Source organism: Scophthalmus maximus, chromosome 21 (assembly GCF_022379125.1).
Source record: "Scophthalmus maximus strain ysfricsl-2021 chromosome 21, ASM2237912v1, whole genome shotgun sequence".
In the NCBI taxonomy this organism is placed as follows: Eukaryota; Metazoa; Chordata; class Actinopteri; order Pleuronectiformes; family Scophthalmidae; genus Scophthalmus; species Scophthalmus maximus.
The window spans coordinates 6373065-6391810 of NC_061535.1; the positions used below are offsets into that span (position 1 = coordinate 6373065).

Here is an 18746-nt window from a genome sequence, read left to right on the forward strand (position 1 = left end):
ACCTTCTGATTCCCAACCACCTTCTCTCACTGACACACTTTTCCTGATTTTCATGTTTCAGCTCCTCCCTCTTGCTCTTGCTCCCTCACTCTCTTTGGCCCAAAGCACGACAGATGCAGTAGCATGTCATGCCAGCTGCCATTTATGATGATGGTGACAGTGCAGTGGGGGTGCTGGCTGGGTGATGTTGACTAAATTGAACACTGTAACACTACTGGCAGACAAACCCCAGCGCATGCTCACACACAGCTACGCACACGCTCTCACACACACCCTTAAACACGCAAGCCCATGCACGCAGGCACATGCACACAAATACAGAGCCAAAGAGTAACAGTCATTGGGCAAACTAAAAATGTTTCCCTGGCTAGAGGACTTCTCAGCCAGGGTGAGGCAGTCGAACACCAGTCTCGCACAGATGCTCTCTCAGAGAGGAAATGGCAAGAAGATAAATGCTATTGGGACACACCTCCCACTCACTTTGGCAGCTTTTGGCCTAAACTGTAAGTCACAAGTTGTCAGGCTGCAACTGATGAAATCTGCTTTTTTTGCTCATCACCTGTGACAACTGTAATTCTTGGATGTTTGACAGATTTTTTTTCCCCTTTATTTTTACAGTTAAAAAAACATTGGTATATGTAAAGTTGTTTTCAATTGTCATTAATTTATTTTTCTCCCTGGCAGCAGAACATGTTACACCAGCCGTCAGAAACCCCTGCAGGTTAAAGTAACAAATCACTTTTAGGGCTGAATGAACTAAGAAACCAAAAACACTCAGGTCTATCATATACAACATTAATCAGTATTGGATTTAAATTATTTTATGGGTGTTTTTTGTGCTGAGAAACAGAAGGAAAAGCCTAAAGGAAGGAATTTAAGGAACTATTTAACTATTTAAGTACAAACAGGCTTTGTATTGGGAACTTTTGAAAACTACTTTTTGAGAACTACATCACATTTGTAATTGTGTTTCATCCTTGAAATCCCTTTGACTAACGGTGGAATTATATAATATAGTACCACACATCTGTGTTGTCCACACTATCAGTTATTATGTGAAGATGAGCATCTGGTGTATGAATATAAATCTATGAAATAAAATGGTGTTGTGTAAACAGACCTACTGCAAGTATATTATATACATTCACAAGAGCTACAACTAACTCTGTAGGACCACAAACAGTGGAATGATTATATCAAGGGCACTCCTCTCTGCGACTATTGATTTCAGAGTAAATTTCAGTCACAAAATCAATTCAATAAATGTTTTTTTGGTGCAAATACTATTTGTGGAGAAAGACCAGCTTGCCTGACCCTCTGATCTGTTAAGTCTACTGTCAATTTCAACCGATCGTCGATGCAAGTCAAAAACCTGAAAAAGCTAATGATTCAAAATTTTCAAAACATTGCTCTTAGGGGAGGAGTTTTTAGAACTGATCTCTGCAGAAGAAAAAGACGTCAACAATGGCCAGAGTCTGTGATATATTTTCTTTTGGGTAATTTCTACATGAGTTCTTCCAACAGCAAGGTGGGGCTGTGGGTTTGAATCTGGTCCAGTTCATGGATTTGACTGAACCCTCTTTGCTACACTGGTTCAGTAATGAGAGATACCTGGGCTGGTGTAGGGGGGGAAAGAAAAGATGGTGTATTACTTTTCCCGATGAGCTAAATTGCATTGCATTACATAAAGGTCCAAGTCCAAGTAGAAGGCTAAACGAAAATCACAAACGCAATTAGTGTAAACCTGAGTTTTTCTTTTTTTTCCAAGAGGGAAGGAGAACTGTTGAAAGGTTTGTCTGTAAGGTTCTTTGTTTTACTGTAAAAATAAACAGAAATCAACTGATAAATGTGTAAACTAGTCCAACAAAAGCCACTTTTCTCCTTGCTTTCTATTTTCTCTCACGCAGCTTCTTAGTCAAACATGTAATCTCAGTAACTTCCAATGGAAAAGGTATAAATTATTGTTGTCCTGCAACCATCTTCCTGCTCTCTCACACAACACTCTCCCACTCCTGCATCCTCCTATCTGCCTGTCTCCCTCTTTATGTCCTATTGTCCTCTTATTGACGCTAACCTGAAGCTAGGCAGAATTACAGCTAGGCACGGCTCCAGCTACCTTCCAACACTCCCCATCAAGTAATTGCCTAGATTTTAATGACTGTTTCAATTATACCTTCTTGGCTACAGCTCTCACCCCATAATCTCCATCATTCACCATCCATTACACTCTTGCATTCCCTTGGCACCAATCAATCTTTGGTTTCTTTTAAACACTTTAAAACAGCAGAGCAGCACTTTCTCTGCAAAACAGTTCTTCTGATTCCCCTCATACTGTAGCAGGCGGTTCAAGTGCTCTTAGGTGAGAGAAGAGGAAAGGGCAGAGAAAGCAATGCAACCAAGAGCAAAACTGTACATGAGAGAGTTCCTACCTGCTCTTTGACAGAGGCAAGGATGGAAGAGGTTGTCTCTGTCTCCGATCTGTCACCATTGGAGGCTGGCAGCACAGGGGGAACCATCGCCCCCTTATCCTGCTCTGCAGGCTGCTCTGGGACTGGCATTGCTAAGATTAACACACACAAAGAGGGAGTATAATTGTTAAATGTACAGTTTGAAAGTTAAAGTATTGAGAGAAACCAAAAAGGTGAGTAAAAATGGGTCTCATCAATGTCAATCCAGTTTTAAACCCAACAGTAATCTCAAGAAATCCAGTGCAGAAGCGAAGTGGCAGGATAGGTCTCCTGCCACCTCTATGCCAGATTATCCAAGCAATAACACTTTGATTTGGAGAAGCAGCGTTGCAGCGTTGTAGCAACAATGCAGGGTATGTGAGTTATACAAAGACTGCATATCTGTCATATTTTTCACATGCACTATCACTTAAGTTGGAATATCATCACATTGTAAAAGCAGCAGCTAAGGTGAATATGCAATATATTACTACACGTTGCTACCCAAAAATGGAAAACTGTTCACCTCTGAATTAGAATTTTGGAAACACGTAAATTCACATTGAGCATCTACTAAATTGACTTTTCCAAAATGTATATACCTCCTTGAAGCCTCCTTGAAGCTTTCACTGTGAGCAACAGCAACCACTATCTCAAAGTAGCTCATGTCTTTTTCGGGGAAGCAGTTCAAACCATGAGGACAAATAACGGTCCGAATAACATTTTAGTGTTTTCTTCAGTATCAAATTAATGATAGTTATCTCTACATCATTGTTACATTGTAAATAGGAAGTGCTGATGGCTAATTTGGCATATATTTAAGGATTGATATAAACTCCATGTTGCATTGCAGCATTTGCAACAGAGGATGATGGGAGGGTGAAGCTGATTTTGTTCGAGGGGAGGCCTGCAGTCATACTTTGACAGTTCCTGGTTTGAAGACCTTGCTCATCTAAAGCTCTATATTTTTATTCTGGGAATCCCTTAGAATAGTTTTGCATGATTCACAGTCCAAAAAAATGTCTTCTTTATCTCTAACTGTCTGTTATGCAACTCCTGAGATGGCCCTCTGACTGAAACGGGCAATTTTCAGTCAGGCCTCCAGTTTCTTCTGATTTGGTGATCTTTCAGAAGCCTGCTGAGCAGTTGTGCAGCCAGCACTTGAGAGCACTGCCTCTTTCCGGTGTGGATGTTTGGAAAGTAAACTGTGAAACTATGTCACTATTGACTTAAACTATTAACTAACTAACTAACTATATAGTGTGATATTAAGGTGGATTTAGTGTTTCAATTCAATCTGTATGTATGTACAGTATATGCTTTCTATCAATAATTCCTGTTAATATTTCTACACATGGGAAATGTGCTAAAATTTTTTAGTGGAAAATGTCTTCCATGAGGAAATACAAAAGCTAATGTAAAAATAAAATTTAATTTGCCGTTGCCAGGTGACTCCATAAACTTTCACCATTGCTTATCTGTATGTTGGAGTATATTAAGCCTTTGCTAATGGAGTATTAAAAAGTTATTGGAGCAGACGACCAACTAAAGAAATCTGTGGGCTGACGACAGTTTGTTGCAAAAGTAGAAAAAAAAGACTTTAAATAAATAAAGGTTCCCAGACAGAAAATAGGAGTAGAAAATTATATTTAATATCAAGTAGGACCAAACCTTTAAACACATACATCCTCCCTGAGTCTGCATTTCTGTCAATACAGCAGGTGCCTGCAAAAGCTTGACTTCAATTCTACAAACAGCAGTAAGTCTTCTTACGCGCGCGCATGCACACGCTAACCTCAGTTGTATCGCTGCTGGTATGTCACCTCATAAATAGTGATCCTTGAAGACAAAAATGTGATTCCCCAAATGCTTTTAATCAACTAACGGACAGTTCATGTCAAAGGTTTAAGTCAAAATACATCACTTAAAAAAGAAGAAAAAACTCAAACATAATGTTTAAGTCCCAACCTCCTCCACCTTCATCCACCTCACCAACTGGAACAAATTACAATTAGTCCTGCATGAATAGATTTCTCTCTTTGGTGCACTTCATCACAAGGTGTGGATAAACGGAAAGTGATAACAAATGAATAATTTCACACAACTAAATTGACCCATCTATGATATGATGAACGACAGGCACTAATATTCTAAAGGTTATGATATTCACTGTCACCAGATCTCTCCTAGCACCAATATCTTGGACCAAAACAAATGTTTTGTCGGCCTCATCTCTGGTCCCCCTTCATGTTTTCAGCAAGGTGATAATCAAACAACTACAAGCACAACAAAGTTACCCTTTGTACAAGGCAGTCAGCTAAAATAAATGGTAAAAGGGATATGCCACTGCCACTCCGCTCCAGGCGGAGCCTGAGACATGAGACATTTTAGTCGATAAATGTGTTTTTAAAAATCATTTTGGGGCTTACCCATGCACTCTCTTGACTGCCTCTAGGTTATGAGACAGACAGTGCAAGTCTGGGGTCAGCTCAGCTCCAGAGACCTCATTAACCTAATTAGCCTTTTAAATCATTGTTCGTAGTCCAAAAGTGAAACAAATTTAGAAGAGGAGAGGTTACGATGGTCTGAAATGCCACTTGACACTCAAGCACTAGTTGAAATTAAATTACAGAAAATGTCTTTTGGGCATTCTCTCTGAGGCCATTGTTGTTTGAGATCATCAACACAACTCATTTTTTCTGCCTACATTATTTTTCTATTGCAGTAGCAAAAAGCATATTCTAAGCATACTGTAAGAAACAACAGTATGCTTAGAAAAAAAGGTGTATGTTCCTTATGATTAAGAAACATTAGTTAAAAAAGTATATTATTTCCTGATTTATCTCTCTCAGAGTTTTAGTGACAGATCATAGGGGCAGGATTTTGTCAATACAGCAGCCTTCACTTCAGTAAAAGACCAAATAATGAACTGATGACAGTGGGATTTGATCATGAGTCTCTTGCTTTACAATTTGCCTCAAGACTCAGTCCTTTACTTTCCACAATTGAAGAAGAGATCCAAGTCTGTCCTAGCTCTGATTGAACTCACACTTTCTCTATACACACTGATGCATGTACACTTATTCAATACAAGTTCAGTATTAGATTTCATAAGCGTTACAGTTATTTCCTTTTCAGAGCGAATCAGACCAGCATTGTTGGTAACTGAGCCCTGAGCATCAAGCTAGTCAGCCATCTTACACAGACTGGTCAGTGAGGACAACCTGCAGATCAAGTCTATCAGCCAGTCAGCTAGCCAGCAGCCAGACTGCAGGCCAGACAGGGTGGTGTCGGTAAATAAAAGATGTTAGCAAGATGGCATGCATATGGTTATTTTCACTCTCACGACAAACAACACTTCTATGTCTGGTATCTCCCCTCCTGACTGGAGATGAGTCACCAGAGTTAAGCTCCTGTGCAACTTGAACACCAGCAAAGAACATATTACACCATCTGGCTGACTGTCACATTTCTCTTGAATGAAACAAGTCAGTAGGTTTTTTTTTCTGGGTTTGCAAATCTTATTTCCATATGAATTATTTCATATGAACCTGGATTGCTGTTTTTAATTTACCTACATTGAGGAACAGTGCTTAGTGGCATTAGGTCATTAACACCCATCCAAATGGTTTCTGACACAACATTCACAATATTTAGTTAACTGACAAAGCAACAAATACAATTGTATTCAGGATGTTGAAGCTAGAGTGAACGATTTTGACAATACTCAATCATCTAAATTACTAAGAGGAAAACAAACCCTCAATCCAAACCCAGCAAAAATGCAATTTTGAGCCTCAGCATATAACAGTAATCAGGTACTCTATAGAAGGGCATAAACCCTTAGTGATTAGTGTCCAGGTAGGTGCTGTGTTCAGAAAATTGCAAAGTTGGCTTACTGTATATTGGCTGCTGCAGAGATAATCCCAGTTCCAACATATTGACCATCAAATGTCACAATCCTCCACCATCCCAATATCTTTTCATGCTATTGTCAGCAGGCACAGTTGAGCTGCTATTGAATAGATGTGAGACGTTCAGCAGGGTACAATGTAACAGGATCCTCAGCTTAGAGGGAGCTTTTGTAGCGCATTCTGGCTTCTATGAGTTGGTGAGGCTTCCTGTTGAACTGAGAAGGTATAATGGTCTGCCATTTCATTTGGCTCAGGCTAAGATGAGACATGAAAAGTTCAGTCAAAGACTCCTGTTTTGGACGCTGTGGTAGAGGGTTTAGTGTTTAGAAGACTTTCTTGGAAAGTAGTGTAAACAACAAAAGACAAACTCCCAGGGAAAAAATGCTTCTGCTTCTACTACTATTAATTTATCAAAACAGGTATGGTAGTCGTTTTGCCGGGAATTAGGGGTCACAGTAAGCCTTTCCTCTGGTTTTCCTCCTCATGCTAATTAGTCAGACTGAGCGAGAAAACTAGGACCTGGAGGTGGCTGTGCACTGTTGCAGCCTAAAACCCATCATCATGGAGCTTCCGGCTATCTTTTGTGGTATACTCCAAAGCTTCTCTGGGTTACTAACCAACTTTATTTCCCTAACATTAAGTACAGATTTCCCTTACCTCCATCCAAAATCATCTACGTGGCGTAGATTGGACTCCTAGATTTAGGTTGTTAATATTTTCTTCTGTAATTTTTCCATCATTAAATCCATTATCAAAATATCAATGTAATTGATTTCATTAAATTCCCCATGTTGCATTCTACAATATTTTTCACAAGCAATTTCAGAACTGCTTCATTTAAATCACAGTATGATAATCTTGGTAATTGAACCATAGAACACCTGGCTGAGGTGTTGATTTCTTTATATTGCTATATGCTCCTTAATGTGCCCAAAGAGATCTAGATATCTTGTCTAAATTGACAATCCAGTCAGCCTGTGGATTTGGTTAAATGCAGTGAGATTGGTAAAGGATTTTGGAATTCTGGGAAGAGAGTGTTGAATAGTGGAGAAAGTACTGTAAGCACAAAGGCTTTATTGAAATAAATCTCACCTACTTTTTAAGGTTTGAAGTATGGTTATTCATTAAAATTAGATTTTAGCCTCTGGTCTAATTGGTTGTTCCCGTCTGCTCACAAATGAAAAATGTACTTTTGCTCCACACATTCATGCATGTACAGACTCAGAGGTTTCTCACACCCTGAGTAGGTTTTTGCTGGATGGGCACCTCTGACCCTTGCTCACACCGTGACCTGACAGGCCTTCACACCTGCTCTATTCTGGCTGAACACACCTTACATGGACATTTGCACAGGCACATGCACACACACCTTCCTGTCGTTCTGTGCGGATTTCTTTCCTTTACAAAATGTAATTGGTTTGATTGCATGACCAGCAGTTTTCACCAAACATTACCCTTGCTTTCAACACACATCACTAATGGATTCAGCATGAATTTTGATGTTCTTTTTCACAGATAAAACAGGAGAAATGCTTAAAATCTTGAGCGACTGCTGAAAAATGTAGTGACAGTTGAAAATGTCCGGCTATTGGTTTAACCATACCCCCCCTCAGGTCAGGTCACAAGTATTGCGTGTATAGGAACCCTCTGTCCTCAGCATGTTTGAGTGGGTGGCTCCTCTAAGGAACACAATCAAAAGCGTGCCTTCCCCCCTTCACATGAAATGACACTGCTGAAATATTTACAAAGCTTTCACATGCAGTCTCGCTCGGTAAGAGGTTTTCTTGGGCATGTGAAATATTGTAATAGACCTTGAATCCTCCTGCAGATCTATGATCACACACAATTGATGTTAATCGCGGAAGACATTTTGACATGGCACAGTAGGAGAAGCGCAGGTGTAAGTAATGTAATTAATAATGTCTTGATTCCATTTGGCTGCTTCGGTTCCTGGGTCTTAGTATTGTGCACGCTGGCACACTGCAACACTTGAGGACTGTAGCCCCCATTAATGTGCTTTTCCCATACTATGACAAGTCAAAATATAAGCTGTTAAAAGGCCTGTGAGATATCGAGGGAATATACCGACCAGTAGTCAAAAGTTCGGAGTTAAGAAAAAACACAAAAGACTTTTATCACAGCAGCCATTTTGACATGAAATAGTAGGTAACCACAGGTGTTACTAATCACATTCATCAAGACTCAGTCACTAAATTAAGAACCAAATTCATTAATGTCATTAGTAACACCTGTGTTTTCCTACAATTTTGCGTCAAAATGGCTGAAATAACCTAACACGCACTGCAAACTAGAACATGGTCACACTGTCCTTTTGTAGTTTCTAGACAATTCTCTCCTGCCTTAATAAAACTCGACGAGCTAAGAGTTACAACGGGCAACAAAAACACGTTCAACGTGATTCAACATCCCACATAGACAACAAGATGCTTTTGCTAACATACTGTATAGCAGTATTTCAAGGGTTAAACAATGCAGGACCCGAAGTGCAGGAACAAAAGTGATTCAACAAAGGGAGAACAAAGAGGGACTTACAGTCTTCAGAGGAGAAATAAAATCCAACTAAAGTAATCCACAAGGAAAAAACCTCGGGGAAACCAAAAACACAGGGATAACCAGAACCAGGAGACAACTGAGTCGATGCGAACTGACACCTAGGACTGGGAGCAAAGAGACTAAATACACAAGGGAAGCAGGGATGATTGAACACAGGTGAAACACATTAGGGACAGGTGTAGACAATCACAAGGGAGGGAGACAAGTAAAATGACAGGAAGCAAGAGACAGGAGAACGGGAAAGGAATTTCAAAATAAAGGCGGAAACGCCACACTCAAGATACGACAAATACAAGGGGAAAACAAAAGTAACTTAAGTAAGGCAGAGACAGACTAGGAAGGCAAATCAAGGAGATAACTGGGTAGAACAAACAAAAGTCAAGAGTTAAAAAGTCGTTAGAGTTCACAAGAGGTAATGAAAGCAAGAAAAACAAAGTCCACAATGGAAAAGAAGTATTTTAAGAGTTTCAAGAGTTCACAGGGGCAGAATCATGACAAAGTATAGGTCAATGAAAGGATCAAGATATTAAATGGAGAACGCAAAGTGGATAGGCAATGGAGTCCAAAAAGTTGTTGGCCTGTTTGTACTCAAAAGCATTTATGTAAGAAGTAGTACATACAGAGGTAGAGACAATCCACATTTCCTTTAAATACATTTTGTGACGAGAGACCACCACGTTTTTTTTCCACAGCATCACAGAATGTTTAAATCAACAACTACGTCAACCCTTATATAGCAAGCCTTAAATATGATTAACATTTAAGTTGAATGGTATATATGCTTTCAATTTTTTTTTTTACAATCATTACAAATCATTAAAATTGTTTTTAAAGACACATACCTGCTCAGCACAAAGTTTTATAGCGATACAACAGATTAAAACATTATATACCCATCATTTCTACTCAGGGCTCCAAAGAATAACGCTTCCACTGGACACAATTGACACAATCACCATGATCTGACGATAATCACTTGACTTCTTTGCTATTTCCATACCAGAAAAAGCGAGATTTGATGCTCAAGGACAGGACAGGAGTCATTTCACGAGGCTAATGTTAATTTTAATTCAACAGACCTTGTGACTGCATTGAAGTGCTGAGGCAGGCCTGCCACCTCTCTGTCTTTTACAACATATTACTCCTGAGAGGCTGTCGCCAAAACCTGATGTTTTCCACGGATGTTTCAGACAGCTTATTTATTTTTGCTGCTGTCAAACTGAATTTGGCTCAGTATGAGGCATGTCAGTTGTTTGTGTTGCAATGTCTTGAAGCAAGCAATGTAACAGGGCTCTGAAAATGCAGGGTACATTGCCAGTAGAGGTTTAATAGTGTTGTATATTATTTAGCTGTGGCTCCAATCCAGAAGGAATGCAATAACATGTCCATTTAATGTCCATAACTTAATTAAAAGGCTTGTCATTAGTTTAAACAAACAGATGTAGCAATTGTTTGTGCTAATATGGAGAAAGTTGAGAATGAAGCATGAAATAATGAAAAGTATAAATATTATTTATCATACACAAGTCCTGTCCTGATTCTGAGGACTTCCTCTCTAGCACGGTGATAATAGTTTACTACCTCTGGTCGCCATATCGTAAACACTATACGATGTGCATAAAAGTAGTAAAACAAATATCCATTTCTAATAGATTTGGAACCATTTCCAATTCCAGGCTGCTTCTTGAGTTCCTATACAGGATTCAATAAGTATTTGCTTTGATATGGTTAAATTGACCAAATACACTTTATAATATTTCAAAGACAAATAAAATAGCTCAGTTTGACAGGGCTATTCATGCATATTAGACCACATTTTGATGACTGAAAGCCTCTCTCTGAATATTATGGTTTCTGATGGAGTCTCTTGAACCCGTAAGCATTCGAGGAATGACTTACTCATTTAGACACACACAGGCAGGCACACAGCTGTTAATGACATATTCCATTGGGACTAAGCGCAGCCTATCTTTTGCTGTGACCCATGTAGGCTTTATTAAAACCGACATGCCAATTTTTTTTTTTAATATGAATTTCAAATACAATGTGATGGCTATCAAACCTTTTTAGTTCTGTATGAAATGGTTACTTATATTAAATGTTTCCCTGTCTTCAATACTCAAAATGTGGTACATGTACAGTACATTAGACTGGGTAAACCAGACTTGACAGAAATTTGATTTTGGGAGTTTTTTTAATATCTTGTAACTCATTTAGCTTTGTACACTTGACCAGCATCCTCAAGAGCTCAAACAAATGATCACCACTAACATGTCACCTAATGTCATCAGAATGGGGCAGGCAGGGAAAATGAAGAAATAATAATTATGATTTCCATAATATTTCAAATTATTCCCAAATTTTGCTACATGGGGCTTTCTTGGATGGTTGATGGTCCCAATTTACCTCCATGAAACATCCAATATTAAACTCTGAATATTGCATAATTCATGGATTGGGTCAACGGTGCATTCACATACACAAACAGACATGCACACCAAATCACATGACAAATCAAAATGTATGCCTGTGGCCATGTTACAGCCATGTAATCATACAAAACTACGTCCAGCATTTGCAACTTTACTTTTCAGTTTAATTTTTTTTTTTGCCAAATTAGTTAGAAAAGAAATTTGATATTATTCAGAATAAAAAACATTGTGAGACTAGAGGTGGGTGTGGCTCACAGCTCCAGCAGCCTCAGAATCAGGAGTCTGGTCACAGACATCTGTGATGTGATGCCTGAGGCCTGTTTTGCTCACTATCAAAAGCCCCAGTGCAAGTAGTCAACATAGACGGCACCATTGATTATTTCAATCAATACCCACAGCTATTGCTACAGTAGCATTCCTATGATAAAGTCCCCTCTGTTACTGAAAGTAAACTAATTATTTCGTACTTCTCTTATAGCAAAAATTCATATTTCCTGAATTTCTCTTAAAGGAGCAAGCAAATATATCATCTATTGTTGTTGTGGTGGTGGTTGTCGTTTTTGCCTGTAGCACAGAAGTATAACATACACACACGCACAGAGAGAGCTCAGCCAGGCAGCTGGGAGGCAGTGAGATGGGTGACCTAGATTAGGTGCAGGGTTTGAAGACATGCAGGGGAAATCATCTGCATACAAACTTAGAAATCTCTACACCAACAGTCAGAGAAACCAAGGAAGACGAGAGGAAACAACTCCAACTTTTTTCCAGCAAAGAATGTTGCAGTTTCTCCTCCTATAGTCTGTTGTGTTTTTTTTTTTGTTTTTGACAGACAAGAGACAGGAAACAGAAATGTAGACAGACATAAAGACAGGCAGAGCAGCCCATGTGGTGTCATTTGATCCCAGATCCACTAAACTGTACAGGTACAAGAGTGTTAGTTTCTAATAGTAATGAGTTACTTGTTACAAAAGTGCTATGAAACCAGAATCTTCAATAAATACTGACATGTCTCGGGCATTCTTTGTGCCTAGTACCTGGAAACAATGACTGCCAATAAGCAGGTTTTATCACCTTGACTGGCAGACTAATAGATACTGTGGCTCATTTACACGTCTGAAATAACACTGTCACCTTCCAGTGCCAGAGCTGTCAGCAGGAAAGCGGCATGCCACCGATTCCACTGTCACCTCAGAAACCTGACACCCAAGACGCGAGACAGACAGGAACAAAGCGCTCACAAGTCACACCTCACAGCAGCAAAGATGGAGACTATGCAATGTGGAGAAAGTAGTTTATGGGCAAGAGAGGTCAAATTACCAAAATGATTAGTAGAATTTGGGTTGAGGAATTGAAAAAAGGGGGGGGGGGGGGGGGTGGAAGATGCGAGACAAAGGAGAGAGTGGGAGAGAAGGCAGGAAAAAATCAGGCATTTCCTCTCCCGAGTCTCAATTCCCTCTTTTATCTCGCACCTCCCTCTGGCTACCTTCACACTTGTCAGAACAACGAGCACCTGATAATCTCATCATCTGCATACTGCCACACATGCACACGGGATACAAAAACATTCTCCTTCCTTTACAGTCTGATATTAACCAAACTGATTCTCTCAATGAGGTGGAAATCTTGGAAGAGCGGCACGTACTGTGGAACTAGTGACTTTGTTAAAGTAAGCAAAAGGCTTTATGGGCAATATGTTCTTCCTTTTATGAAATACAGCTTGTGAAGATTGCAAATTATTGTTGATTTGATGTTTAAACTACACAAATACAGCCGCCTCAAAGTTCACGTTGCCACACTTAAGTAATTATGACAGGATTCAGTGATGGTGTCAAGTGTTCCTGGATAAGCCAGGAGTCCTGCCATCAGCCACAATCATTTATTAAACATACGCCAGCCAGCAGATTATAGGCATTGGAGCACAGTCTCTGTCTTCCTGTCTCACTTTTTCATTTATTGTGTTGACCTCCTTCAACAAAGAGTAAACAGATTTGCTTAAACATAAAATTAGAGACTCCCTTGGACGCATGAACATATCACAATCACTTGTATTGTGCTCGCTGCTGAAAAGAAAAAACAAACAATGACATCCCATATCCCCATTCCACTCATTCTCACACCTACATGTTTGGGATCGAAACTCAATGTGCACAGTGCCGAGAATTCCCACCGCTTTATCTGTGATATGAGTCTTACAGGACCCACAGCATTTCCAATGACATATTGCATGAGCAAAAACCTATTTAATATGATGAGATTAGCCTATACATTCTCCGAAGCACACAAAGACATGTATGTAATGATGTGCAATATTCCCAAATCAATTCATTGCAGTGAAAATATACTGTAGCCTGTAAAAAAAATAAAGGCTAACAGCTAGCAGCTGCCTGAGGGAAGGCTATTCATGGCTCCCACTCTTTCTTTGCAATCACTGAAAGCTTCCTTTAAGTTTCAGAAGCTTTGTCCTTGACTTATACAATCCTGTGAGAGAAGTACACAAGGCAATATGCATTTCAGAGTGTTTTCAAACTTTCAAACATTTACCTAAGTACAACATATTATGGATAGCTGCCTTTAATGGGGTGACTTTGAGAAGGGCTATTTGCAAGAAAACAACGTTTGGTCTTCATCTAGCCCCTGGGGTGCGTCAGAGTATCACAGTTTTCCAATTATATATACTTTTTATGCGTCTTTCTTTTAAAGTGATATCAAAGTGAAACCTAACACTTCTCTCACAAATTGCACTTTGAAGAATATTAGAAAGCCATAGGAAATATAATCACCGTGACAATTTACACCTTTCTAAATGCCTTTATGTTAGACATACACAAGAGATGATGACTAATGAGTAATGTAATAGTGTTTTACTTTATATTTTTTAATAGTTTTTATGCCTCAGATCCAGCACCAACCAGCTGGCCCTGCAGGGGAAAACCAAGCATCATTACCCCCTAGCTCCAAAAGCACAGCTTGTTCAGACCGAGGCCATCTTGAACAGTTCAAAATTATTCATTAATTAATGATAGAAAGGAGGGTCCAGTTTGACAGCTCTGGGCCACTGTAGTTCCAAAAGGAACGTCGTAATTTTGCTAGTTGGAAAATTGACCGATATTAATAATGAGTGGGCTTTGTCTGGCCATTTGGGACCCGGTAGTGGAAATCTGTCTGGTAAAAGTCAATTCGGATAAGCTCCCAATAAGACGGGCACATCCTGAAGCAGTCTAGTGAAACACACTACCCCGATGTTTCTTTCACTGCATGGGCTCATGGAACAGAGGCTTAAGTAACAGTTAAAAGGAGCTTAAGCATTTCATATAATGAATTTAAAAAATAGTATCCAGCTGAAAGTCATTAATAAATCATATCTTTATTCTCTTTTAACAGTTTCCTTGATCTGTCAATTCCTAATTCCATCAAATTGAAAGCTTTTGGATGTGAACTGTATATACAATTGTAAAAGGGTGATTACATCTACAGTTTTGCTTCTGCATTCAAATACATTGTGCTCATACATTACACAGATTGAGCACAACATCAATCTGATGTGCTTGGAATTCAAGGAAATGCGTCACAATTACTTAGCCATGTCTGCACATTTATCATCTGAGCCTCTGACTTTTGTAGAGCACTGGCCTGTTAATACTGTAGATGACATGTATTAGCAGCACTTTTGACAGGTGGAGGGATAAAGTGTCAAGATTATCAGAAGGGCTTTTAAAGCAGTACTACCATGTTCAATCTTTAAGTGCCCAGATTGTGCTTTTGGAGTTTTTCACTTCCCTTTAATGTGGCATTTAGCCTTTTTTTGTGCATGCAAAAGGTCTGCTACAGGCTAGTTGGGCTCCAAGCGGTACAGCGCGACTGCCACCGTTGTTACTGTGGCTATTGTGGTGTTTACAGCTAATCCGGAAGCCTGAGGGTAAGTGGCTTGACATAACATTTTGTCAACAGTTGACTATTCACATAAAGTGGACTAGCTGACCAATCAGAGCAGACAAGGCTATTTGGGAGGAAGGCCAAGAGGATGAAAAGAGGCATTGCAGGGATGTACAGCATGAGAACATTAAATCATGTAAATCTAATCTGAAAGACCCCCAACATTAAAATTATTCACCTGTTAATGGCCAAAATATGGCCTCTTTTTAATACCTTTTTGAGAATAGAGACAGAGAGGAAGAGTGTGTAACTGAGAAAAAAAAGATACACAGACCGATGAGGGTATAGTGGGTTCAGTTGATAACCTTGACCGTGACGATCATCATGCACTGCCTTTTACATGAAGATATGATTGGCAATCAAAGGGGATTGAGGCCAACATTTACCTGGGCGCTATCTCTGACAGAGCAGCCCTGTGTCGGCCTGTGATCTACAGAAAGAGCGCATTCCTCTTTGATAGGTGCAAAAGTGAAAACGAGATGTAGTCCAAGTCCAAAGACAAAAAAAAAAAAAAGCCATTTCACACCTGACTGTTTTTATTCATTTGTTTTACGGTGTTAAATATGATAAAATTGTGATAAAGCCAGCAATTGTTACACACAAATAAGGTGCTTCAATAAATCTGTCTTATTCACTCAGGAACGGGACAGTGAATTCTGATTTCTCCACCTTAAAGGTACTTCTACTTGCCCTTGGGCAAAGCAGCAATGTCTTGAGATTGCCTGGGTCAGGCAAGGTCACAGATGCAAGAAAATTGGTGGCGCCAGGGTCGAGTGCCCACTCACTCGCCATCAATCTTCTGGAGATTTTCTTTGTGTATTCTCCCATGGACTCACTCAATACATTTTCCAGAAATTTTACAAGGGACCTTGCGGGAAATGTTCTGTAAAATGTCCAGTGCAACATTTGCAGAAATCTGCGATCTCACATACAGCAACTTTGCAGAAGTTTAGGAAAATGAACACAGTTTCTTTGATGCAACAGATTAATGTTAAGAGTCAAATAACACATTAAACTCTTTGCATAAATGCAGTAAGCACTCACACAGCAGGCTTCAGCCCTGACTCAGAAGAGGCTTTTGTTGGCTGGAGAGCTCCCCACAGTATGAAACCTTGACAGCATTGAGGCGTTGCTGTGGCTTCAGAGGACTAATATACCGCCGGGAGTAGGAAAAGAGAGGGTAGGAGCTGTCGGCAACATGGCTATATCAACACACATCCTATTCCTCACACCTTTGACATTTAATAAATAATTTGCATGAGGTCAAAGTGCTCATGCTGTCATCATCACTGTATGTTGCAGAAATGATTTAGCACTTACATATACGAGCTATGAAACCACCTGTAAGTAAAGATCAGCCAAACTAAATCACTGGCTCTCAATGTATTTGGAGCATGTACCTTGCTTATTGGGTAAGTCTCTAAGCTTTGCACACATGATATACAGCAGTTTATCCCATTATTTCTGACAAATCCTCTCAAACTCAGATTGGATGGAAAGTGTCTGAATTGCCATCTTCAGGCCTCTCCACAAATGTTCTAAGGGGTTTAACTCTGAGCTTTGGCTGAGCCACTCTGGGACAAGTCAGTATGCTTTGGTTCATTGTCATGGTGAAAGGTGAACAGAGGCACCAACTTTGCATGATGATACTGCCACCACCGTGCTTCAGTGCCTGCTAGAGAGTATTTGGGGTCCTCCCCCGAGTGTTGAATTTTGACTCATCAGACCAGATAATATTTTATCTTGTTTCAAGCGGGCTGTCGTTACCTTTTTCTCACTCTTCCATAAACGCCTGATTGACGAAGTGTTGCTGGGGTTGTTGTCCTTCTGGTAGGTTCTGCCATCTAGGACTTCTGAAGCCGTTAGGAGTGACCTTTGGGTCGTTGGTCACCTCTCTGACCAAGGCCCCTGCAGGCTTGGTTAATCAATTTGGCTGGATGGTCACCTCTATAAAAAACACTCCTTAAATTTCACAATTATTGAAGCAACTGTGCTCCTGGAAAACTCAGAGCTTTAGAAATTGATTCATGCCCTTGTCCTGATCTATGCTCAGCCACAATTTTATTGCCGGGGTCTACAGAGACTTCTTTCTTTGTCTCTGACAGTACTAATCAAGAGTTTTTTAGAGCGACATCATTTTCACAGCTTTTTTTGAAATTTCAGGAAGTCCGGGGAATAAATGGTGTCCTTAAATGTTGTCCTACAGGTGTCCCAACTTCAGTCAGATACTTACAAGCCCTCTGCCTGAACACCGGCTCAAACTATCTTGCTACACCCTCTGAAGTATAATAAGACCAATACGGTACTACGGGAATATGTACTGTATATTTCAAACATGTTGAGAAAAGGAAATTAACAAAAGAAGTCAGTCGAGTCAGTCAGGAGTTCTTCCTAGAACAAGATAATGACTAAAAAGCTCACAAGAAAAAAACACGGCAGTGGATTCAAACCAGGGAAGCAGAGGAACAGATTCGTGGGAACTTCAATGATGATGCACACAAGCACAAACATGGAACTGAAGGCACAAAAAAGAGCCTTGAATTTTTTTTCCATGCCCATCCAGCTGCTCGAAGCTCAAAGTCTTCCAGCAGGTTGTGTTTGATCCCACTGAGATGCCATGCGTTCTGTCAGAGGAAGGGGAATCCCACTGGGGCCCTGCTGCCTCAGACCTATCAGCATGATGTCATCCAATCTCTCACTCACTCACCTCTCCCCTCCTCATCTCTCTCCCCATCTTACTGTCACTCACTATTGCTCTTTCCATTTACCAGCCTGCATTACTCCTCTGCCATTGTTTAATTTTTTAATGAGCGGTTGTCATGTGTTGTCTACAGAGACAATAATCCTCTGTGTATAGAAGGCTGTTCTGCTGCAAAGGCAGTGTTTTAATTCCCCTTTTCCGCTGTTTTGTGATGTAAATCACTGGGGCATCAAAGTTATAATTTGCTCTGGAGCTCAGTAACATCATTTGATTTACTGCTGCAACAGTCGTACAGTATCTGCTCCATTATTACCAGCAATACAACTGGATTCTATATGTCTGACAAGGGGTATTCATGTGTGTATGCAGGGTGCAAATGTGTGGGGCCAAGGCCGCGGGAAGTGGGGGTGCCACTAAATTCCCAACAGTGTTCATTGACACGCGTTTTCTTTGAAAAAAAAAGAAAAGAAAAACCTGCTGGAGCCTGGAGGAGGACTACAGACAAAGAGAATTAACAGACACTTCCGATTACGATGACATGACACCGTCAATGATCAATGTCATGACTCATATGTAGCCATATGTAGAACCGATAAGGTAAAACAGTACCTCACTCCCCGACACCTTATGAGACGTACTAGCGACAGACACTAGCACCTGTGGCTTTTAGCCTCCTTGGTGGTGTGTCAGTCTCCAGAGACTGCGAGTTCAACACCTGACCAGCACAATCAGAAAAAATGGGGGG

General features: G+C 40.1%; 1 protein-coding gene across 3 annotated transcripts in view; it reads right to left on the bottom strand.

Moving 5' to 3' along the window:
* ctnnd2a (catenin (cadherin-associated protein), delta 2a) overlaps window positions 1–18746 on the bottom strand; it is a 192047-nt gene that overhangs the window by 157734 nt on the left and 15567 nt on the right. For all 3 annotated transcript variants that reach the window (XM_035619639.2, XM_035619638.2, XM_035619637.2), the window contains exon 2: window positions 2430–2560. In XM_035619639.2, coding sequence (XP_035475532.2) covers window positions 2430–2560 — 131 coding nt within the window. The remainder of the gene's footprint in view (window positions 1–2429; window positions 2561–18746) is intronic.